The sequence below is a fragment of the Scleropages formosus genome, chromosome 22, assembly GCF_900964775.1.
Source record: "Scleropages formosus chromosome 22, fSclFor1.1, whole genome shotgun sequence".
NCBI classification, from domain to species: Eukaryota; Metazoa; Chordata; class Actinopteri; order Osteoglossiformes; family Osteoglossidae; genus Scleropages; species Scleropages formosus.
In genome coordinates, this window is record NC_041827.1 from 9575427 (window position 1) to 9600482 (window position 25056).

General features: G+C 40.5%; 2 protein-coding genes across 7 annotated transcripts in view; one reads left to right on the top strand and one right to left on the bottom strand.

Annotated features, from left to right (window-relative positions):
- Positions 1 to 344: 344 nt before the first annotated feature.
- LOC108918349 (twist-related protein 2-like) lies at positions 345 to 10389 on the top strand. The gene is made up of 2 exons (XM_018725485.2): positions 345 to 1323; positions 10067 to 10389. Exon 1 carries the CDS (start codon positions 638 to 640, stop codon positions 1196 to 1198), a length of 561 nt encoding a protein of 186 aa, XP_018581001.1. The 5' UTR covers positions 345 to 637; the 3' UTR covers positions 1199 to 1323; positions 10067 to 10389.
- A 3716-nt stretch (positions 10390 to 14105) lies between these two features.
- LOC108918469 (histone deacetylase 7-like) overlaps positions 14106 to 25056 on the bottom strand; it is a 45844-nt gene continuing 34893 nt past the window's right edge. For 5 of the 6 annotated variants that reach the window (XM_018725750.2, XM_018725751.2, XM_018725747.2 and 2 more), the window contains 6 exons: positions 22923 to 23020; positions 19045 to 19163; positions 18365 to 18498; positions 17776 to 17860; positions 17091 to 17229; positions 14106 to 16966 (listed from right to left, as the gene is read on the bottom strand). In XM_018725750.2, the coding sequence (XP_018581266.1) occupies positions 16924 to 16966; positions 17091 to 17229; positions 17776 to 17860; positions 18365 to 18498; positions 19045 to 19163; positions 22923 to 23020 (618 nt within the window). In that variant the 3' untranslated portion in view covers positions 14106 to 16923. Of the gene's footprint in view, positions 16967 to 17090; positions 17230 to 17775; positions 17861 to 18364; positions 18499 to 19044; positions 19164 to 22922; positions 23021 to 25056 lie in introns of those variants that run through there. The other variant, XM_018725752.1, reaches the window with a different exon arrangement.

The window sequence follows — 25056 nt, forward strand, 5'->3', positions numbered from 1 at the left end:
TTATTGCAGATATGTAGTTTTCTTTGAAAGTGAAGTTGCATTGAGGAGAAACATGAAAAGCAGCAAGGGTTATGGGGGGTGGTGGTGGGGCGGCAGTTGATTGTTATGGAGAAATCTGGAACCCATAAACTTCAGACAACTTCTGTAAAAGCGTTAGCCGTGCTCCCGCTGATTGGCTGGTCTTCCCGAGTGCCCCCTTCCCATCGTCCACCTACCCCATTCTCTTCCTGCTTTCCCAGGCTAAACCACACCTTAGAACAGCGCTTGGCCAATCGGGGGCTGCAGCTGGATGCATCTCCGGTAGCTGATATAAGAGCGGCGGACGTAGCGAGAGGAGAGGCAGACTGTGGTCCAGAACTTCTGCTGACATGGGAGGCTGGAGGAACGAAATCCACAGTCAAGGCTCAGAAAAGAAAGGCAGCCTTCCGCTGGTCTTCGTGTAGTCAACCGATGGATTAACAAGATTTTTTAAAAAACTTGCTTTTCATTTGTTTCAGGCTTTTCCTATTACTTAAAGAGATATTTCAAAAGCCTTCAGGTCACGCTTGTGCTTTGAATTTGCTGGGTGTCAGAGTCAGGAAGTGAACTCGACGGTGATCGTGTCGAGATCACGGTGGGACCCGAGAGACGCGCAACCATGAGAGAGGAGGTGTCCTGCGCTAACTCTCCCGAGGGGGGACTGCTAGCCAGCGAAGAGGACCTGGACCATGGGCCGAAGAAGTGTGCCACCCCTGGCGGGCCCAGCGGGCGAAAGCGAGTGCCCTACCCCAAGAAAGCCGGCAGCAGCAGCGCCGGTCGGGTCGAGGAACGGGCCGCGGGGAGTCCCGGCTGCCTGGTCCCATCGGGGCCAAAGAGACCCAAGAAAAGCCCCCCGGCAGTGGGGCCCGAGGCACCCCTGGAAGACCTGCACACTCAGCGGGTGATCGCCAATGTGCGTGAGCGGCAGCGCACCCAGTCACTGAACGACGCCTTTGCTTCGCTGCGCAAGATCATCCCCACGCTGCCCTCAGACAAGCTGAGCAAGATCCAGATCCTGAAGCTGGCTTCGCGCTACATTGACTTCCTCTACCAGGTGCTGCAGAGCGATGAGATGGACAGCAAGCTGGCCAGCTGCAACTACCTGGCGCACGAGAGGCTGAGCTATGCCTTCTCCGTCTGGAGGATGGAGGGGGCCTGGTCCATGTCCGCCACCCACTAGCCAACACCCCCTACCCATCACCCCTATCCTCACCCTCAGTCCTCACCCACATATCCCAGCTCTCCACCCCTTGTTCCCCATCCCTTATGCCACTCTGCTTCAGCTGCTCACCTGCAGATCTACAGGTATTTGTACACATTTACTGCATTACTGGACATTGCACTTAAAACCTTTACACTTTCATGAGGCTGACTGCATTTATGCACCCTTTCCTTGTATGTCCTTCTGTCACGAACTTGAAGTTCGATTCCTTGTTACTACATTTTACCGTTCTACATATATTTTGTCAAAATAAACCCAACAGCAGTTTGTTTTTTCATTTTAAATGGTGAAATTAATACCAATGAACTGTAAATGTACTGCCGTGGAATGTGGAAGAATGTAAACTGAACTCAAGGGATATAGTGTAAATAGGTGCCATGATGTAAATAGGAGACATGTTTTTTGGTTCGATGTGTGTTGAGGTGAGCAAGTGGTGACTTTGATTGTCAGCTTTCAGTCTGAAGGTTCTTTTTTCGAATCCCATTTCTCCAGTAGTACCTTTGAGCAAGGTACATACCTTACATGCTCTGTTACAAATTCCCTGCTGCACAAATGGATAAATTATTACAAAGTTGAATTTCTAACACTGTAAGTCACCCGCAAGTAAAGATTAACAATTTTTTTGACTGGCTGAACAGAATTGAATCTGTAATTAGTGTGTAATATTTAAAATAGTCCTATAATCTGATCTTTTGCCATTATTAAACAATTTTGCAAGTGCTTACAGAATTATTATAGGATGTTACTTGTAATAAATACTTTTAAATGTCATGTCAACTTCAAGTCTCGATGGATTATTCTTATAAAATGAAATTTTAATGGATGCAGAATTGTTTTCAGTCTAGAAGCAGATATTTTTTAAAAAATTACAAACACCTGAAATAAAAAAAAAATTTGCTGCTTGGGCCCAATGGGACATTTTGCTAAAAAGCTTAATCTTTTAATTTTTCTTCTAAATAAGGACAATACCCTTACATCATACCGGTACAGAGGTAGAAAAACGTACATTCGGTGCCTTTTCTTTACTGTAAGACTGAGAAATGTATAATATTATACATACTTTCTCCATTTTCAGTTTGAGATAGTTTACAAAGCTGCAACCCTATGTGTACTGAAATAATACAGAAAAGAACCATTCCCTGAAAAATTACTTGTTGTGACAAGCAAATTTCCAAATGATAATGGCAAACACACCCAACTAATGTACAAAGGTTGCAAAATGTAATTTAATTACCATATATAAAATGTATTAAATATTTACAGTGGTTACGTACAGCTGCTTAATATGCTTTGGTTTGAACCGTTCGAAAAAACAGCCTCAAAAGAAATGTACCGTTTCGAGCACAATGTCATGACTGCCAAGTATTATCTGAATTGTTTTGTCGCGTTTGAAATGTCAGATTCTAGATCAGTCTTACGACAGCAATCATGTCAGCAAACTGTTTAAGATGAAAGACTTTACATATCTACACGATGAAGTCTAAATCCAGTTTAAAATCCAAAAGCCTATTCAGAAATCGTTAAAAGCAGATTTCATATTGAACTGCTGGCACAAAGCTAAATCAGAAAGAGACTTCTTTTTCGTGTTCTCTTTCTAAACAGAGTGAATACATAGATTTTCATATGTAAAAAAAAACTAAATAATGCACACAAACACAGATATACACATGCTAAAACTCAACACTTCAAATTCCTTAGCATCAGTGACTAAACCATTATGAAATTTGTTATCTGGTGGCAAATAACAGTTAAGTTAAAATAATATTTTAAAACAGGTTTGCAAACGGACATTCAACACCGCGGATGCCTTAGATGTTAAACTTTGTGTTGCATTTGTCCATTTTATGCATCATGTGTTCCTGTTGTGCAGTCAGTGTATCACCTGCAACAGTATCAACAGGGTTAATGATTTGATTTTTTAAATTGTACCTGGCGTGTAAAAATGAAATGGGATGAAATTCAGTACAAATTAATTTCATGTCATTAAAAAAGTGTTAGAAGGAAGCTCTGGGAGATTAATACATCATTGACAACATCAATTCAGAACATATAACTTCAAAACACCATTGAGAAACCGTTCCCCATGAAAAATGAGAGAATACCGTGAAACCCTGTATTTTAACAGTCAACTCTCCCCTCAAAGTACTTTACAGTCTTTGAACATTCTGGATTTTAACTCCCAGGTTTCGTGTTCGAGATTCAAGATCTCGGTTCTTTTAATCCCCTCGGATCAAAATACTCTGAAATTAGTAATAATTCGCTGAACCCATCGCTGCTGGTTCTCCAAATTTTCTCTGAGTTGCTGAAGACATAACAGTGCACTACCTGGCTTTTACTTCTCTAACAGAGGTATTACTAAGTCACCTGATCAAAAAGTACCCTAAGAGAAAAATAACAGTGCAAATCAACAGGATTTAGGAGGTTAGTTAAATGCGTACCTGTTTGATTCCACTGCACTGAAAGATATACCATTACTGCTCACATTTTTTATTTTATTTTTCATTTTCATGCAGCCAGTAACTGAATGCAGGGACATGAAAGGAGTCAGGTAAGGTATGCATTAAAAGGGAAAAATGGGTGAAAAGGTGGAGAAATAAAAAGGTGAAAAAGAACTCCCTTTCCTCTCGAGCCGTACCCTTCTGCAGTATCTAGTATCCCGTATCATGCAATCAGGCGCTGCGGGGGCCAGACACGCAGGAACCTCTAGATTGGAACCAGTTGTGAGGTATTAGGTACCAAGGTGCGCGTACTAGCAGACGACGGCAAGCCAGGAGGAGGCTGCCTGCATCTGTGTGTGTGTGTGTGTGTGTGTGTGTGTGTGTGTGTGTGTGTGTGTGCGTTCGCGCATCTGTGTGTGCACAGCCTCTCTACCTTTCTATGCTCCCTTCCTACACTCGTCAGAAAGTCCTCAGAACTTCTTTTCTTTCTCATTTCATTGTTTTCGCCCCGTTGACCTTCACGTTGATGTACGTGACGTTCTCTGTCTCTTACGGTTAAAAATAAAAAATGAAAAAAATTAATCTGAAATTTAAGGCATACGGTGAAAATAAGGTGTGGTAAGTTACGAGTTATACCGTTATATGTGGTATAATGATGAAGTAAAAAAAGTTTAATTAACTTTCACTTTCATAAGAGCAGATTTGAAAATCATTTCTGAACTGCTCTTGTTTTTCGGTTTTTCTTGTTCTTCCGCTGGAGAAACGCATACCGGTATTCGAGGTGTGATACCATCCTTTTACACATCCTTTTGCACTCAAGAACCACTCCGCCGATCAGTCCCAGGGGTTTGGGAGATGCCCCCAGAGGTGTGTTATTATCTGCTATGCACGCAGGTGGTCCGTCAGTCCAGCATTACATAGAACCGCAGCCCCACAACCGGTGTGCAGCCTGCTGGGAGTCCAGACCCTCAGCTGTTTCACCTGTTCTGTATTTATTTTTTGTTCAAATGTCTGAAAAGTTCTTCGTGGATTGCTTTGGTTTGTCTTTTAATTCTTGGGACCAGTTACAGCTCCAGTGCCTGCAACTGATGGCTGGGGCACGTTCCTCAGCTGAATGGCATCTTGTATTGCTCCTCACTGGCAGCGTTTACACGGATTTAGGACGGCTCTCAGGGTTAACGCTAAACATGTACTGTCACTTTCATTCATTTGCACTGTTTTTAACTAGTGGGTGTTCGTGCCACAGATATATTAAAATGCAACGATGTAATGGCATGTAATGACATGCCGGTATTGAGAAAAGACTTTAAAAAAATCTTTTTGAGTTATAAAACTATTTCTAGAATTTCTTCTTTCGAAAAGAAAAAAAATCACTTGATTAGAAACAGTCTGGCCAGCAACCTGGCCTCACTAGAAACTGTTAAAAATACTGTTATTTTCCCTGCTTTTGTAAGTTAACTGGTGTGCAGTCAGACAGCCTTTTTCTCTTGTACTGTCATTCAGCATTTTGACCTTTTCTGATTCCTTTTGGCCAAACTTGTTTTTAAAGGATGTGTTGTGATTAGATACACTGAGGTAGCCCGATGGGAAGAAAGCTGATTAGAAAATGAAATGAATTGAGAGCACACTCTGGAGCACATAGTGAACTGGTGTGATTTATCGAAGCTGGTCTTCTGTGTTGGGACCGGCAGGAGGGCAACGTGTACCGACCAGCTCGACTGACCTGCTTGTCTTCTGCGCTGGTTGTCGTGGCGTGTTATTTGATGCGGTGTTGTTCGATGCTGTTCTATTGTGGCTCCAACGCTGGCGTGACTTACAACGTCGCAATGGGCTGTAGAAAAACAGCCTGGGATTTCACCCATGTGCTGCACATCACCATGTCCGAAGCAGGGCACAAAGTGTCGAGCAACTCACTACAGTAACTCCACTACTACACTGTGCAGAGAATACATCCAAAGCAGTATCCGAAAATATATGCAGTTTCATTATAAGACATACTGTATATTACATTATTATTATTATTATTATTATTATTATTATTATTATTATTATTATAGCAATAATGTGTACTGATAGATGGTGGAATTTTCAAATGATGAAAACCATGTGACAATTTTCATTTAAATCTTGTAAAACTGTAAAAAAGGAAAATTGCTAAATAAGTTACAGCTTTTTTAGGAAGACTGATGAAAAGAAAATTTGTCTGTGACTGTAAATTTGAAAATTTCACTGTAAAGTTGTTCACCATAGTCATTAACATGCCTCCCTCAGAGTTCTGCAAAGCACACAGAATAGGGAAAAATAAACAGGAAAAAAACCCCAAAAAATTCTTTGCATTTCTAAATTCAAAGCATTCATTTATACTGCAGTTGTCACTAGTTCAACGGATTATACAACCTAAAACATGCTTACAAAAAGCAAGAAATGGCATGTGAAAAATTATGGTTTTGTAGCTAAAAGAGAGAAAAGAAATAAAGAAAAATTCTGAGCGCTTAACTCTTTCATGAGTCCAAGTTGGATATTAGTTTGTCTGTAAAGGGGACTTTGTGTGAGTCTGCAGCACCGACAGTTTTCGTGATGTTTCATTTGTCTTCTATTGCTATCCACTGCGCATAAGTTTCTTTGTCTAGATGTTTACATCTCTGTTTACAGACGGTCACACAAAAGTTATATCCTCGTATTGGTCCGAAACAGGTCTGTCCAACTCAAGCAACCTCCGACGACTATGGCTTGGGCTGCTCTTCTAATTGTGCCCCAGCGTTTTGGGTAAATCGCTCCATTTAACGAAAAAACATGGCCGTGAGGTATCATCGGTTACAATCATTGCACGCATGGCCAAAAAGAAGTTTAAGGAACGTATAACTTGGAATGATTAACTGTTTTCACAAGTAAAATTTCTGTGTGCCTCTTTTGTGTTTTTGCAGTTGTAGCACCATTGTCAGTGACATGAATATGGAAATGAGTAAATGCTTTATTTAAAAAAGAGACCCTGAAATGGACTGGTGCGCCATGCAGCATGTACCCTGCCCAGCCTGAAGCCCTGCTCTTCCAGGATAGGCTCCGGACCACCTTCACCCTGACTCGGACGAACAGTTAATGATAGTGACTGACTGAAAAAGGGGAAAACATAAGAAAGCTGTTAAACTACTCTGCACATAGGATGTGGTATTATCCTTCAGTTTTAGACAGGTTAACCAAGTACATGAAATATAATATTTTAAGAATCTAGCTGTTCTGAAACAAATTGAAGAAAATAATTAAGAATACGAAATAAGAATTACAAATAAGCAATAAAAGTTTATTTGCGTTTTGCAGTCACTGTCTTTGTGAAGCATGAGTTTCCAAAGTTTCCAAAGACATTTGAAAAATGTGATTAATTCATGTCGAACACTGACTGCTTTAATTTAAACAATTCCTTCTGTTTTTCTGTTAGATAATTTAATAATGAAAGTAAATTTAGAGGCAATTATTTTCAAACTAGCTTTGTACAATGTTTTATTTGCGAACTCTTCCAACTGAATTCAGTATTGACTTCATTCAGGAGACACATTCCTCATTTTCGCTTTTAAGAAAAACAGTGCAACGTGAGCGACCGTATGACATGTCTCGAAAGCTCTGAAAATATTACTGATTTCCCCAGGCTGACCACACTATTCTCAAGTTAACGAACTACGCCAAGAAATGCGATTTGCTCTTTCATTTGCAATCATGGTCACACGGATTGCGGATCACGGTTACATTCCTAAACTGATATTTCTGTCTCTTTCCTTTATTGAGCTCCAATAAAGCAATATACAGAATTAACAAAGAATGTGCTCACACATACAAAATTGTGAGAAAAGTGTAAAGATTGCCAGTTAAGATATTCCTGGTGAATCTTATCCTTCTTTTGGTTTTATTAAGGCTTTTTTATTTCTACTGCTTTCAAATTGAAATAATCTGAAATCGTATGAATATCACGGAAGTCTATAAATAAAGCTGGCACAACTGAGGACATTACTCAATGTTACATATGCTTAAGAGTAAGATATACAGATGCTGTCATGGCATAACAATGGCAGAAATCCTTCCTAAAATGCGCAGATACCGCTAATGCACTGGCGGTGTGTGTTATGGCCACGCTCTTTCAATTTAGCCTTTGCCGTTTTTCTGAATTCAGCATACTTTCTTTTTTTTTTTTTTTTCAGCGTGCAGAGAACTATCGATACGTCCGGCAGTTGATTTTACAGCAGTGATCAGAGCACGAAAAATGTTTGACTTGGTCAATAATTTAGAAGGTGGTTCACGCGGCGTGTGTCCCTCAAGAGCTGGGTTAAAAATGTATACCATAAGAGCGCTGCTTTTTACACTGCGCGCTCAGTCATGAATGTGACGTCTGTAGTAAAAGAACAATGTTGTTAATTACGTTCTGGTTGAATTTCAGTGTCTTTTTCAGAAGTCACTACTGAAGTCTCACACAGGCATGTTTCCAAGCACATGAGCATTTTGTTTATACAGATTTGCCTCCTCTCTATGTGCTGTGTGCCATACTGAAATGGGGATAGAATGTGTGTGAACGAAGCGATTGTGTTATGGCCAGCTGACTTTTGAGCGGTATGGATCGTGGTCGTTACCGGGGCTGTCACGTGTGTGTTTGTGTAATATGGTAATGTCGAGTACATCTGGCCTGATGGGGTTTAGTCAAAGGACGGTGCGGAGTGTCGTTAGATGGCAGTGGTGCCTAACGGGTGAAATTCACAAGGAGGAAGAAGCCACGTGAGCAACATAAAATAATACTACACTAATAAAGAACAGAAAGAGGTTTTGGCAACTCTGACCTGTCCAGCAAAGAAAGATTTTTTTCAGTTCTTAAAATGTGTAGCTTTTATATTACGCATCCGTGCTGTAAAACCACGATTTGGTTCAGTGACGGACTATTGAATCACGCAGGTTTAATAGAACTAATATTTGCTATTGACACTGAATGCTGATGTATGTCGTGACAGAAATGGAGACGTGAAGTACTTCTGCCAAGTCAAGGCTCCTGTCCCTCATCTCTCGATAATATTCCCGGATTCCTGGTGCATTTCGTGGGAGCTGCTGCAGCAGTATGGGGTGCCAGCGCCACTTGTGCATTTCATTCCTTCCCTCTACTTGCAGAGCATGTTGGACTCTACCAAGGGTGTGTCTTGTCTCTTCTTCTGTTACGTGGTACTCCTGGACAGCATGTGAAGGAGCATCCAGGGCTTAGAAGGTATCCCGGTTGGGGACACCAGGGTTTCACCGGTGCCGTTGACAGTTCATGTCATTCCATTAGCACCATTGGGATGACGTCTTTATCCGGCACTACGGTGATTCACAGCTGAGTGTGTCCCAGACCAAAATCTGAGGTGAGGTAATGTTTCTCACCAGGGATAATGTTGGTTGTTCTCTGAAAGTGGAAAACTTTAAGCACCTTGGGGGTCCTTTCACACAGCAGCAAGATTGAGCAATGATGTCATGTGGCAGTAAATGCTGTATGGCAAACGGGTGCAAATGCTGCACAAAGCTGTGGTGTTGAAGTGGGTGCCGAGCTGGGCGCGAAATCTTGCAATTTACCTTTCAGTCTGTGTCGCCGTTCCTTCCTATAGTCGTGAGCGTAGTCTAGTGCGTGAAATTGAGAACCACGGGTACAGATGGTGGAAATTGGGTTCCTCCGCGGGGTGATGGGGCTCACAGGGTCAGCGGCAACGAGGTTGCAGAGGCTTTGAGAGCAGAGTCGCTGCTCCTCCAGGTCAAGAGGAGGAGCTTAAAGTGGAATCCAGTTAGAATATCTCTGGAGGACCTTCCACAGGAGGTTTACCAGGTACCGTACATTCTTGGGCACAGGAACAGCCTGTGGAAAGGGAAGCCCTCTTTGGTGCTTTGACGTCGTGACTTTGCGCGTACAAGTGGTTCCGAAAGAGGCTGGATGGATAAATCTGACTGACCAGCTTTCTGAACTGAATACCTGCAAATTCAGACGTATCAACGCGTACCTTTCTTGCAGGTCACTTTGTTTTTGCCGAAGGAATTTAGAATAATATACACAAAACCACAGAGAAAGAATTAGTAGCACAGTGGTTAGAGCTGCGGCCTTCGGACTCAAATGCCACCTCTAGGTGTAGTACCCTTGAGTAAGGTACCGTAAAATTACCCAGCCGTATAAATGGGTGAATAACTGTAAGTCTGCTTGGAGAAAAGCGTCAGAAAAATGTAGCAGTGGGCACCATTGTTCTGTTTTTTCTTTCCGCTCCGACAGCTGCATGTTATTCCCATTTTTCATTCATTCTTTTTTTGTATTACATTAATAAGTACTTTTTTGTACCTTTGTAGCAGTGAGGAATTGGTGTGTTATAATAACGGATCTTCCGCCTCTTCTGTCTCACAGCCTTTTGTCTCTGAAAAAAAAACCTGTGAAACTGGACAGTCGTGCGACTCTGGGAGATGAACTTTCAGCACCAGGGGAACTGAAACTGCCCACACTTTCTAACTTCGCCTTACTGATGGATGTAAAAAAATACCTGCAAAGAACCGGATCCTGGAGATTTCATGTTCTCCTGAATCCTTCGAAGAAGAGCTATCGATGTCTACAGCTTGACGGGGATGATCGCTCAGTCAACTCAAAGGACTGGATGTAACACAGGTAAAAAAAAAAAAAGAAAAAACAGAAAAATAGCATCATGTCAGTGACTTTCATCATAATGTTTTCTAGGCTCAAAATCTTCATTTTAACAGCATTTTAATGACACTGACTGTCAGCTGAATTTTAAAATATCTGTATGAATATTTTACTGTTCAGTAACAAATGTTTACAGTGGGTTCCCAACTTATGAACTTAATTGGGAGCACAAGGCTCTGTGTAACTAGATTTGTTTGTAAATTCAGAGTAAATTTTACCACTATGTTACAATGAATAAAACCTTAATAAGAACACTTCTGAACATTTCTTTACAGGTTACATGGTGCAAAAACGTGATGAAACCGTAATCCGTTAAAAAATCTCTCTAAGACATTTATTTCTTGCATTTTTATCAATTGTTTGTCCAACGCAGGACTGCCCATAAGCAAGTATTATCTATACAATTAATAAAAGCTTAATAATAAACATACTTTGATTTATTCACTGTCTGGCTTCTGTTAAAGTCTTGGATACAGCAACAATAAATTAAAACAGGCTGTCAGACTTTTTTATATTAAAATTAACATTGAACTCCTGATTAATGAGCATTATTGACTAAGTTATTCCATAAATTTCTGCAAAATTGCTCTTCTTGTTATTGATCATGGCCTTCCAGAGCTGAATAGGTATTGGAAGGCAAATGAATGATTGCTGTTCTGCTTCTATTCCATATTAGTGCCTTTTACTACCAAGTGAACTGAACTGAATGAGAAAACAGAGCTCATGTTTGATCTGCAGCAAAATTTTTGCTCTTCAAAAAATTCTTCAAAATAGACAAGTGAATAAAATAAAATTTAAAATAATTGTAGTTGTACATTGCTTTGGAGAAAGGCATCTTGAACGAATGTACTTTATAAAAATGCAAATTAAGATCCTACATTTTAGAGTGACACTCTGGGATAGCAAGCTGTCTGTACTGGATACTGACACCATGGATTATTGCTCTTCGCTGCCCACTTTTGCAGTGTGAATTTCACACTTGCGCTATTTGTATTTCTGTAGCTTGTGTGTTGCACATGTTAGATTGTATTGCTCTTTGTTGGTAATAAAAAGATCATATTTTGTCAGCAGAAACTGTCTGTATGGTTTTTATAGTACAAGTCAGGCCACTGGTGGAACAGTTGAACAAACTGATTTCTTGCAATTTTGCCAAGTACATAGGATAAGTGATCAATGAAAATAGAAAAAAAAAGTATTTATTTTGAAGCAGTATGAGGAAAACAGATTACTTGAAGGCAAAACAGCAGCGGTGGGAGCAGGATTTGAACTGATAACCGTTACACCACTGATGATTGTCCCACCATAAAAAAACCTGCACACAGTAACACTCTCCAAACAGTAACTAACATGCTGTATGAAAAAGGCCTGTCAGTTCAGATACTGGGGGGGGGGGGGGGGGGTGCGGTGGGCCAGCGGGTTTGGCCAGGGCCTGCTCTCTGGCGGGCCTGGGGTTTGATTCCTGCTTGGGCTGCCCTGCGATGGACTGGCATCCCGTCCTGGGTGTGTCCCCTTCCTCCCTGCCTTGCTGGGTTAGGCTCCGGTTCACCGCGACCTCATTTGGGACAAGCGGTTTCAGACATTGTGTGTGTGAGTGTGTGTGTATGAGTTGAGATACCTAACATTTAAAGAAAGATTAAACCCCATAGGTTCATTCATGTTCTATGAACTTTTTTATTCAGTCAGTCTAGCTAATCTGATCACTATCTAAATAGACAATTTTTCATTTAGGACAACAAACTTTGATAGCAGCATCATACATATATGTATGAAGCCTCGATATTTTAATGTTGAATGTAACGCTTGAATAATGTAAACACATTTTCTTAATTTTATAGTTTACCTGCGAGGTTTTTCCCACTTCAGCCCTCTTCTTCCATATAGCACACCATTATGTCCTACTGGAAATAGCAGTCTGGTTATGAGTGGCTTATCCAGCCTTAAAGGGTGTATTGGCTACATATTCACGTCCACTTGACACTTGTATTGTCATTCTTGTCTGTCTCAGCATGCCAAGGCCAGTGCACATGAATGCCATGTCTAATGTAAAAAAGGTATGAAGTTACAATACGTTATTGCTCTTCTCTCCTGCACTGGAAAACTGTCACTGTCACTGACAGCCAACTGTAGCAATAAAATCAAAAGCAAAGTCAGCTAACAGTGAAGAATTGCAATGAATGACTATGGCAGATAAAATCCACAGCGCATTTCACGTTTGCAGTGACAGTGACTTCATTACTTTTAAAACACTAAAGGTCAAACATTCAAAGTGAGCAGAAGAGGATGGAGGGAATTTAACAGAGGAAACGTACATTTACTTCTTTTCAAATGGACTCAGTCAAAAGTAAAAATTTCTGAACTTCTTCCAAAAACTACTCAGAAAAGTACAATTACTTTGTCAATATACTTAAGCACAAGTAACAGAGTAAAGGCAATAGTTAGTACACACCTGTGAGAGAAAGATCATAAAATCATAAACATTAGTTTTATCTTACAGATCCGAAGTTACATTGGTTAGTTTGACTTTGACGTGTTATGCACTCGTCTCTACGAATCTGGTCCGAGATTATTAATATCACTTATTTTTTATTGGTCCAGATTGTTATTTATAGGGACCGCCACATCTGGTTTGGGCCGCAACATTCGGTTTTGCACGATGAACTGAGACCCGTTTAAAAACTGTGCCTTGAGACTATGTGAGAGGTGTGAGAACTGTGAGACACAGTGCATTGTGGGGACTGCATACCCACACTCTGAGCCTTTACCCCACTCAAGCCAGTCCATGTACACTGTAAGGGTAAGTTTACTTAAAGACATCACCTTTCATTAAATAAACTTACCCTGGGTAAGCTGACTTAATAAAATCACCTTTTTCTACATTTGTTGTATGTCCAATAGACCATTTATGAATAAAATTTTTGCAGATAGCTTACTGTTACCCTATAGATTAAGAATGTGTGCTCTCTTGAGGGGGTCCTCACACCATCATCAACAGCAGCAAAGAGAGGGGCCAAAATGGAAAAAAAAAATCTATTTAAAAGAAACTAATCTATATCTTAATTCTGCAAGTATTTATAATTCACAGTACAACAAAAAGTTAAACATAAAATACAATGAAAGAAAAAGAAAATGTATTCTTCTTCTATTCTAAATGTAGAACAACTGCCAAAGAATGGCGAGGAAGGTTTTCCGATATAGGCCTGTACTTCTACAAGCGTGTGTGATTCAGAAAAAGCTTTGTGGTGGTGATGGACTAAAAAAATCTTTTACGAGAACAAAGCACAAATCAGTAAATCAGTGTAAAATTCTAATTGTCATTTATATATAATTATAATACTAGGCATCATTTTGAGTGTTTCTGGATGAACTTAGAATGGGGATGAAACAAACTGGACTTTTTCCCCATAGAAAATAATGGAAAAAGAAATTCAATTATCCAGTTTGGTCAGTTTTCAGGAGCAAACTATCACCAGTTATTGGGGGATTACCGTATTAGACTTCAGAGATACATGCATTGAGCATTTTTGTTCATCAGCTGCTACAGGCTTCCTTTCCTGAAATATCAACAGTGACGGCACAAAACTGATACAATAGATAACTCATTAAAAAAACATATCTTATAAGCATTGCTTTGGTTGTACTACAAATTGAAATCACCAAGCTTGTTATGTATTCTATTGCACATGTAAAAAAGCTGATTTTACAGAGCAGCTGCTTCTGACAGAAAAGACAAAAACAACATATTTGGGGCAATACAGCACATTTTATTAAAGAGAAATACAGTGAAAATAAACAATCAATTATATCTGTACATAATAAAAGATTTATAGCATAGAAAAAATGTGTTTGCTTTCAAGGTCCAATTAAAAGCCCGCAGAGACAGGCCATAGGTAAAGTCTTCTGGCCTTAGCAGTTATTTACAGCATCAGTGATTTATGAAAGCCAACAGACGATTAAGACTAATGCCTCTATTACAGAGCACACTGTGGGAGGTCTACATGACAAATTCTCCAAAGTTACTTAATTAATAAGCACTCCTAAAAAAGGAAAGGCACAATGAATGTGTCACCAAGGCTGCTGAACCACTGGTCCCCAGTGTAAGTCATCCTTACAATGCTGCTAACAGCACAGTCACCACCGGATCTTACAGGCAAATAGCACCCAGGTCAGAAATACCAACACAACGTCTGTGACAAAGTCCTGCAGTATCGCAGGACAATAAAAAGCACCTTTCCTCTGAGGTAAGTGGATATAATTGGCATTCTGAACAAGACTGAGCACAGTGGCCAGCTGGGGCCTTGCAAAGGAGCATTCGCTCTTTGGTCCTCAGTCAGGGCCATTATGTATTGCCGTGATGAGGAAATGACCCGTAAATGCTATAATTTCCGCTTCATATTGTTACACCCAGCATTTTAACACGGTTCCAGCCTAATCAGAAGGCACGCACTGTCTTCAACAGGAAATCTGGGCAGGAACACTGCTTTTAAAGTGGAATTCTTCTGAATCTTTACAGTCTGGTCTGCCTTAGACACGTTTAGTGGTAGGGAATCTATTACAAGATCAAATGAGAAAAATATGACAATGCTGACAGCTCACACAGGTGAGCTGCGGTCCCTGTTTTCATGCAAACTTCAGCTTGACTGCTGAATAGCTTTGGTCTCAGTGTATTAATTGCTTGTCAAGTATTAGACCTTTATCAGTAAACAGAACAAAAACAAAATATCTAGTTATAATCATATCTCAAAGCATTAGCTTTTTAAAAACATACTGGTGTTCAAACGTTTATTATTCCAACAATGAAATAAGTAGTTTGTCTGTTGTACAAATGTGCATTAAGAGGCTGTTCCATATATTTAATAATGAAGCTGTGAAATGATGACAACACCATTCTCTTCTAAATATAAAACACTCAAACTCCGTTGACACAACTCGAGTTTTCAAATTGCATGTCGATCCAGGAAAAAATATGGATTCTCGTACAAAATATGTAACTCATTCCAAGTACTTACTGCCCTTGAAATAGCAAAAAACATGTTACCAAATACATACAATAGGCTTATTATTCCAATGGTTCTTTCCTTGACACCAGTCCATAACAAAACAGGAATGATACTTGTTGCAAAACCAAAAAATGTTGAATACAACATACAATATAGCCTTCAGTTAAATAAAAATAAGACATTTTAAGTGCATTGGTCTTTAAGTAAGGCCTTCTTTATCAGACAAAATAGAGGAAAAGGGCTGCACTCTTGAACACCACACCATGTGCAACTGAAAATTACAGAGACGGATTACACTTGGTGTGGAAGTGGAATCAGGTGGTAAAAATGTTGCTACTTGGCTATGAAGAACACTGAGGAAATAATCTGAAACAATTTTTTTTCATCCAAGGGTTTCAGAGCAAGATCAATTTCCTCTATTCAATCATCTTTTTGAAGCATGCAAACTTTAAAAAGTCCCACAGTTAAAAACAATAAAACATGCCATTGTCTTTCAGATTGAGCGAGTCTATACAAAGCAGTGAACGGATGGTTTCTGGTGAAGATTCTGAGGCTTGGCGTTAGCTGGTCCCACAGATGAGCAAGGAGGTGTTCAAGCGGTGGGTGATGCACACGGTACTGTATAATTGGTATGACCTGTTAGTGCCCTGGGGGGCAGTGAGTGAAAGTCCAAGTGGGCTTCATTCAGACCATTTGTGCAGGGCATCCAACTGTGAGTCACAGGAACAGTCACAGTGCATTGGAACAGCTCCTTGCTTTTTGGTCATTGCACCATTCCAACCTAAAATGTGACCAACCACAAAGTGCTATATATATTTATATATGTATAGCACTTTGTGGTTGAATACAACATACAATATAGCCTTCAATTATATATATACGTATATATATATACACATATATATTGTATATATATATATAATATATATAGACACACACACGCAGTATGTACATGCATAATCTCGGTTTGCAGCCACTAGTTTATGTGAAGATTTATAAAGTTTATACCCAAATATTAAGTTTGGTAATCTATGTAAACATTTTTTTCCTTAGCTTAATCCCGTAAAGGATTAAATAAACTCAATTTTGTTTTCTAGGACGGAACTTTTCACGGTTCACATTATGGAATGCACAGTGCAAAAGTCGTGTAAACCACCATCTGCTGACTCACTTCCTCCTTCTCCTTGTTTAGTGGTTAAGCCACGTGAATATGAACAACATCAGTGAAAATAACATTCTCCAGACTGCAATTATGGGCTTTCACATCTCTCACATTGTCTTGTTTGTGAATGCTGACCTGCCACCTGAAAAGCAAGTGTCTGCAAAGCAAACACTGGAGTACTATATCTCAGCCTGCTTCCAAAAGATTTTTCACACTCTTGACAGTATCAACAGTTAAAACAGAACTAGAGAGACCAGGAATCAGAGGCACCAGGAGGTATGGACTCCCTGAGTCGGGTCGTGGAGAGGCCACTTGCTGTTTCAGGACTGACCCAAAAGCTCTGGGTCAGAGGTCGAAAGGCTGAAATCTGTGGATTTCCACCATTAAGAATGTGAGCGGTCGGGTCTTTACAGGGAGTCACTACCGTGGTCCATTGGCTCGTCCTGGACTCTGGTACATGAAAAAAAGCAACAGGGAGACTCAAGAAAAGAGCTTAATTTGGACTATGTAAACTCTATTCAAGGTTTAGTTTAAGTGCAGAACAGTGTGTCAGTTGTGTTAGTATTCTTCATACCTTTTAGGACGGAGAATGCCCACTGAAAGGGAGGCCAGGGCAGTGACTGTGGCATTCTCTTCATGCTCGTGTTCCTGGGCCTGTCGGAAGGACAAGGCCACTGTGTGTTCATAGCGCTTCACTGTTGGCCAGTAGTGTCCTGACAGAGAGAGATGGCAAGGCCTTTCAACTCAAGGTGTACACTATGTACCATTTCAAAGAGCTAAAATGTGCTTGCTTGTCCAGTGAGAAGGTCATATCCTTTATATCTATCCGTGGAAAGGTTCCAGAGAAGCACACTTGTGTTCTTATGGAAGAGAGTGGAAAACTCATACACACGCACACACCATCCGACCATGTGCACAGAATAGGAAATCATAGGGCACATATTCAGTTGATTGCCTCAAGGTATTTGTGCGTAGCCTTGCTTGCGTCTACAAATACAGAGCATGAGAGAAATAAGTAAATTCAATTAATGCGCACATGTGGACCGTGCATACATTTCACGCACTGTGCATTAAGGGCTTAACATTCTTGCGGCTTTGCAAATATTTCTAATGAATTTAATTGGACTGGGATGACATTTGTGCACAATCAGGAAGAGGATGTTATGAAAGTCGTGTGCCAGAGAAGCGTTTGAAGATAATTAGAGGCAGGAAGGCAGTCAGGAGAGATGGAGTGTTTGAATTGGGGGGGGTTGTCTCACCATGGACCTGGAGCACCCTCTGCAGCGAGCGTACCCCATTGGCGCTGGGAGACTGCCGTAGAGTGTCCTCGGGCAGAGGCTCTACCTGAGGCAAACAGGCAGGGGAACATGAGCCAGATTACCTCAGCACATTCGTACTACTGCTTCACAACCCCGCCAACACCTTCACCCAACGTGAATTAGAGCTCTACCCATTTGAACAACTGGAAGTCATGCTGGTGCAATTCAGGTTAAGCATCATTAGCCACTAATGCAATGGCAGGTTCTCACTTGGAACTGAAACAGGCAACTCCAGCTTGCAAGTTCAACTTATGCTACTTTCCATCCTGTCTGCATCTGACATTGGTGGTAAGTAACTATTAAGAGTCTTTATTTCGGAAAACTGCATGAATGGAATATATTTCATAATATGTGTCCAAAAATGTTTTTAAATTTTTTTGTTTAACATATACCTGTTTGGAAACACCTATAAACATAGGTGCTACTATAATATGACAAAGTTTAGAGCAGTGAGTAAACACAAATCCATGTCAAAATGATGCAGGTGGCAGCAGCCTTTGGGGATATTGATATTCTGTCACACTCTCACCTCCACACCCAGCAGGGCACTGACACAGGCCTCAGAGGCGTCACAGATGGCTGTCAGGTCATATCCCCCCTCGAGAACGAGGACCACCCGGCCCCCAGCCAGCTGCATCAGCTGTTGTGTCATGTAGCCAAAACCTGTGGAAGCCATTTCGGTGTCATTTCGGACATGATACCTCCTCAAGCTCTGACACACGTGGAAATAAAACAACCTAGGATGAATGAGCACTATGTATTTACACCAGTAATTACAGCACATAAGCATGATGTACAGTGATTGGAACTATATGTTTTATTTCTCACCCTTAAGCTAATGGTGGCTGGTGGCTCATAATTTAGGAGTATCCGAAACTCTCTGGGATGCACAAAGATATCAAGATATTCCACAAAATATAATATTGCCAATAAAAAAACTTAAGATTTAAACTTATTATTTAATTATTTTTCTAATTTAGGATCAAAAAAGCCTGATGGAAATGCATATCCAGTTTGGTGTCTTTCTGTGGGAATTATTTAGATCATATACCAATACTGCAGTAATATACATGGAGGTTACTCATGATGTTCATGGTACATGAACCATTAATACAATCAGTCAGCCCTTAATTTTACTCTTGATAAGACCCGAGAAGCACTGAGGGCATAACTGGTGTTGTCAGTAGGACCATTCAGCAACTGGCTTACATCTGGCAGAAACTCTGTATCCCCCTAAAGGAGGTGGATGACCTTCAGCAGCATCAAACCCCGACGAAACCAAAACCACATCGGGGGCGAATGTCTGAGCAATGGGCATCACTACGGTCCTATGGAGACATGGGGGGAAAAAAGAAAATTTGTCATCTGTCCACACAAACATAACTCTCTCCTGTTTGTTCACTCATGTGCCTCTGGGGTCATACAAATATATAGAAGATTCAAGGACACTAGTGGCCTCTAAGCTATACGCATTATCCAGTGATGTGCCTAGGGATGTCAGTAGTTTGGGCCAGTTGCTTAATTACTTTAATAGGTAAAAATGTCAAGCTGTTTCATAACATGAATGATATTACTTTAAAACTGTTACACAGTGCTAATTTCATAGATATTCACCATAGTCACCTTTCATAAGATGATGTAGGCTGATGTTGTAACTGACGCTGGAGGACGATTTCACTGATAATATGGCAGATGTTCAGGCTGATAGTGTGATGAATGGTGAGGCAAATGTTTTGGGTGATGGTGTGACTGATGGTTTGGCTAAAGGTGTGGCTGACGATGCGACTGATGGTTTGGATTGTTTGACTGTGCACATGTCTGATGGTTTAGCTGATGATGTTGCTGAAGGTGTGTGTTCACAGTACACCATGCAGGAGTACAGTTTTGGGTCTGAAACACAGGGAGGTGCAGCGTGTGCCCAGCCACCCTCTGGTGTCCTGTCTTTGGGCAGTGATTTAGCGAGTACACCAGACATGTCTGATTCCATGCCGCCGAGTTCAAAGCCACCCTCACCCGTCTGGTTCCCATTTGGGGCGCGGAGTTCTTCTCACGTCACTGACAGCGCCCATATGGGATCCATTTGGGTTAATTATCTTCGACCTGCATCCCCTCTCTCCACCACAGCCTCAAAGTCCTACCCCTTCCCCTCCACCCATGAATTCCTGCATGAAACAGTCCCACCCCTTTTTAGACTCACAGACCATCCCACAGGTTGGAGAGAGAAATAGCCTGAATAGATTCAAGTGGTATAAAGGTAGCAGATTTGATAGTAAGTAATTTAACATCACTCACAGGCAAGGAAACACCACTTCACTGAAAGACAAAAGCCTGCTATTACATACTGGTTACCCTGATGCTTTGTCCTTTCTCTCAGCCTCTAAACTTGTGCACTGGTCGGTGCTGAACTGTCCATCATTGTGCCTATTGTCCTGTTTTAGTAATTGTTGAAATGTTTAGTATTGTTGTAATGTCTAGCACTGTTTGCACAAGTCTTGCACATGTGCACTTTATGTAGTCTGTGTATGTAATTCTGTTGTTTTATGAAGCACCATGGTCCTGTAGGAACGTTGCTTCATTTCACTGTGTACTGTACCAGCTGTATGTGGTTGAAATAACAATAAAGCCTCTCTTGTCTCTTAAGGATATACAGTGAGACAAGGTCACTTAAGTCTTAGGTGCAGTCTGCGAATGTGTATGCGTATTTAATTTTTAACAGACAGACTGCAATGGGGAGCAAGATTGTTACTATGAGTTACTATTATCCCTCAATCCACTATCAATAACTGTTTGTCCCATGCTGGGTCACAATGGTCTGGAGCCTGCCCTGGGAAACACAGGATGTAAGGCTGGGTACAGACTGGATGGGGCACTAATACATTACAGGGAACATACATTCAGTCACTAACACAGTCACACACTATGTACAATTTAGAGTCACCAATTCAGTTAAAACCCTTGTCTTTGGGCTATGGGAGGAAATCCATGTAAATGTAAGGAGATCATACAAACTCCATATCCACAAAGCTGGATTCAAAAAGACAGCCCAGGAGATGTGAGGAACAAGCACTATCTGCTGTACTATCTTTCCACCCAGCTACTCGTATCATGATATGATCATGGTAAGCAATAAGTAATTAATTGGAGACTCAAATCTTTCTTCACTGTGTATTCAGCAGACACTTTTCTCCAACATGACTTCCAATGAACTCTATGTAGTGTTATCAGCCCACACACCTTATCCACCAAGGTGACTTACACTGCTGGATACACTACTTACAAGGGGTCACTCATCCATACATCAGTGGAACACACACTACCTATCACTCACAAACTATGGGTGAACCCAAACAGCATGTTTTTGGACTTCAGGAGGAAATTTACACAGAAACAGGGAGAACATGCAAGCTCCACACAGACTGAGCAGGGATTGAACCCATGCCCTCTCACACCACCCAGGCACTATAAGACAGCAATGCTACTTGCTATGCTACATCACACATTACAATTATTTACCCATTTACACAGCTGGGTAATTCTGCTAAAGCAATTCAGAATAAGTATCTTGCTCAATGGAACGACACCCAGGGGTGGGGATTAAACCTGTAACCTTTAGAGGCAAAGACAGTAGCTCTAACCACTATGCCACCAGCTGTCCCCTTCAGAGTTTAGAGGTTTACTTAAAATGTGCTTCATTAACTTAAGTTTTAAACCGCGCACACACACACACACACACACACACACCTGCGGACCCCTCATCACCCCCTCTATTTAACAGTAGATGTTCTTCTTGGGAGACTCACACCCTTGTTCCAGTGATCTTACATTGCATCTTACAGCATCTTCCAGCACCCAATGATTTGCACAGATATGAAGTAGTTTCAAATGAAAAATTAAAGAAGAAAACCATATACTGTATACATTACCATACAATTAATTTTAAAAAGGTATTACTGTCACATAAGGGTAACACCTAAACAATTGGTTCTGGTGTTTTAATCTTCATTATGTCCCTACGTATTAACAATAACAAAATGCACCTGCATTTAATAAAAGGGATCATCACATGACCACTAAGGTCAGTGTTTTAACATGACAAAAGGTGCGAATGCAGATACAGATGCAGCAAATAGAGCAGATGGAGGAACTTAGCAACAATAACAAGACAGAGTTCCTGAGAACAAACGGGTGACGATGTTGCTGCCCTAACCTTGCTGCAATGTCTGGATGTGGAACCCTAAATTCTGTGACGCTGTGTCGTTTAGTTTTTACCTCTCGAGTAAAATCCAGAGCACAGCCCACCCACTATGATCTCACCACAGACCTCATGCTAAAAGTGTTAGAAACAGAGCCAAATTACGCTGCCGATACGGAATTTAATCATCATCAATTCATTAAAACAGGAAACAGTACAGTAAGATAAATATAGCGGTTGCTTGGAGAAAAGATCAAAGAAAGACTTTAACACAGCACAACTGGCCTGGCAACTTGGTATAAATCCCAGGATGGAATTTAAAAAAAACCTCCTTTAATTACAAATATAAGGCTTTACGGAAGCACTGAATATAGTCTCCATATGCGAAAGAGGTAGAGGTTAGTTTGGTCACCTTAGCACAGTACACAGAATTATGAAAATACCTGTTAATATTCCTTGGCATAAAAAGGCTAGTGCTAAACTGCTTATCATGAAATATCAGGTAATCTGAACAACCACTTTGTCCCAAGCAGGGCTGCACAAAGCCAGAGCCTTACCTGGCAACACAAGGTATAAGGTGGGAGGGGACACACCCAGGACAGGGCACCAGTCCATCGCAAGACACCCCAAGCAGGACTTGAACCCCAGACCCACCACCCAGGAGGCACTGGCTGAACCCACTGCACTACCACACCCTTCTACAACTTCATTTCTGTATATTAACAAATGTGTGCTATGTTTCACACTGTTTTTAAGACCAGTTCATACAGCAAAGAAGATTATGATTTTTGTTTGTGTCTATGCTTCTGATACCAAGAGGGTACTGCTCTGTGATAAAAAAAAAAAAAAAAAAAGAGGAGAAAAATAAAAAAGTGAGACTGGGGAGGTATCTCACCTGAATGCAGCCAGGTAGTCTGCATCACCCATGGGGGGGTTCAAGCCACCTATCCATGCTACGTTGACATTGAAACCTTCACCTGCCCCTGAGCCCACCTGAAACACACACATGCATATTATTGTGGAATGCCACAGAGGTAGATGAATGAATGCTCCTGTTTCACTCATATACAAGGACACAGCAGCGTGGGTAGTGAGATGCCATTTCCACAGTCACTTCCAGCAAGTTACAAGAGGCCTGGATGTTACACTGTATTGTATACTGTATATATGTATCCATCCATCCATGCACGTTAAGAATTTTAAAAGCTATACACATTTTGGAGTTTATTTATTCTGCATTTTCTTCAATTTCAGAAATTTCTACCTGAAAGAAAATCTAAAACTTCTGAAAATAATTTCTCAATATTTTTACATTTACAAGATTTTACAGCACTTAACACACTAAAAAGTTGAGGTACATCTGTATTGCTGACATAGTCGAAAGTCATCAGAAACAGAAGAAGACAGCATATGGTAATATGAACTGGTGCGCAATCAATCGACAATGAATAGGATGTTGCAAATATGAAAAATTATTCATTTTCCGTAATTTTACATGAGGTTTAATTTTAATGCAGTTTAAAGTTAATTGGAAAAAAAACTTACACTGCAATGTACCTGAGCCATGTTTGGCATTTACCTTGCCCCATACCCTATGCTTGTGATCCTCCATTGGACTAGTAGTTATTGATAAAGGATGTATAAACAAAAGTGTTACACTGTATTTTTATTTATTATAGCTTTGTCTGAGATTTTTGCAGAATGAAACTTGTCAATGACAGGAAAAATGTGTGTATTATGTAGTTTTCCTGATTGTGACTCAGTGGTAAAAATCACTCTGGACCTACGACCATACTGAATTATGTATATAATCTTGGAGTCCCAATTGTGTTTGTAAGATACTCCACTGTTTTTACTGGTCTAAGTGTGTTCTTTTCTCTTTCTGTACTGTGTTTAGTTGTGGATAGTAGATCCCAGACAACCTCCCTTCTAAATGGAGAAGATGCTCCCTGGGAAACACAAAACACATGAAAGTAACCTCCTATTGCCAAATGTCCATTTGAGCCAAGACTTCAGATCTTTGGCTTTTATAGCCACTTTTAGGTCTTTCAAGTTCTTCCCTTTCTCCTTCAGTGTTCCAAGAGATTTGAAAATGGCTAAAATAGTAACATATACTCTGTTCATACCATTACCCTCCCCTAGGATGCTGTAGAAGGCAAGTGCATTTGAAAGTGTGCAGAGGATTCTGTCCTTACAGTTATACCATAACTCAAATGAAAGTTGAGCACTATTCAGGGTTCTCTGGAAACAGCTCTGGGGTTCCCAGTTATTCATGGTGTTTTCTGGGGATTGGGCAGTAATTGGTGCTGTGGTTGTGGAGCTGGACTTTCAACCATCAGGTCACAACTCAAAATACTATAAAGGATACTGTTATTGTAAACTTGAGAAAAGTACTTGACACAAATTGCTTCAGCAAATATCAATATGTATAAATGGGGTAAATTAAAAAGTATGCTAAGAATAATGTTTCTATTACACACTGACCTCGAGATCTTTAAGAAAAGAAATATGTATTCAAGGTGTTGCTCAGAAAAATTAAAATCTTACAAAAGATTATTTGCAAATGAGGCTGAGTACATAATCTGAAGGTTGCTGGTGGCAGAAACACTTCACATCAGCTTTGCTCCATTCATACCCAGAGGAAATTCATTTGTGGTTTCAGCCACAATGTCTTCAGCCTTAACTAAAAATAAGTGTTAATCACAGTTAAGAAACAGTTCATTATGCCAGACATGGCAACAGTTTTGATAGCACTTCAGATGCTTGACAACCCCTCAAGGATTAAACAGAATAAATGGGGAAAAAAGATCATATCACATCATATGGTCAGATGATATATACAAAAAAATCCTGTTCTTAACCAAGAAAAAATTGATTAAAGCCAAATGTGACAGTGTGTAATAAGGCAAAAACGCTGGAACAAGTACAGTCATACATGTAGCTTGAATGGCATACCACTGATGATGGAAGATGTGGCTTTGAAATCCAAAAAGGACTGCACTAGATTAGCAACTTTGCAAAAAAAGGAA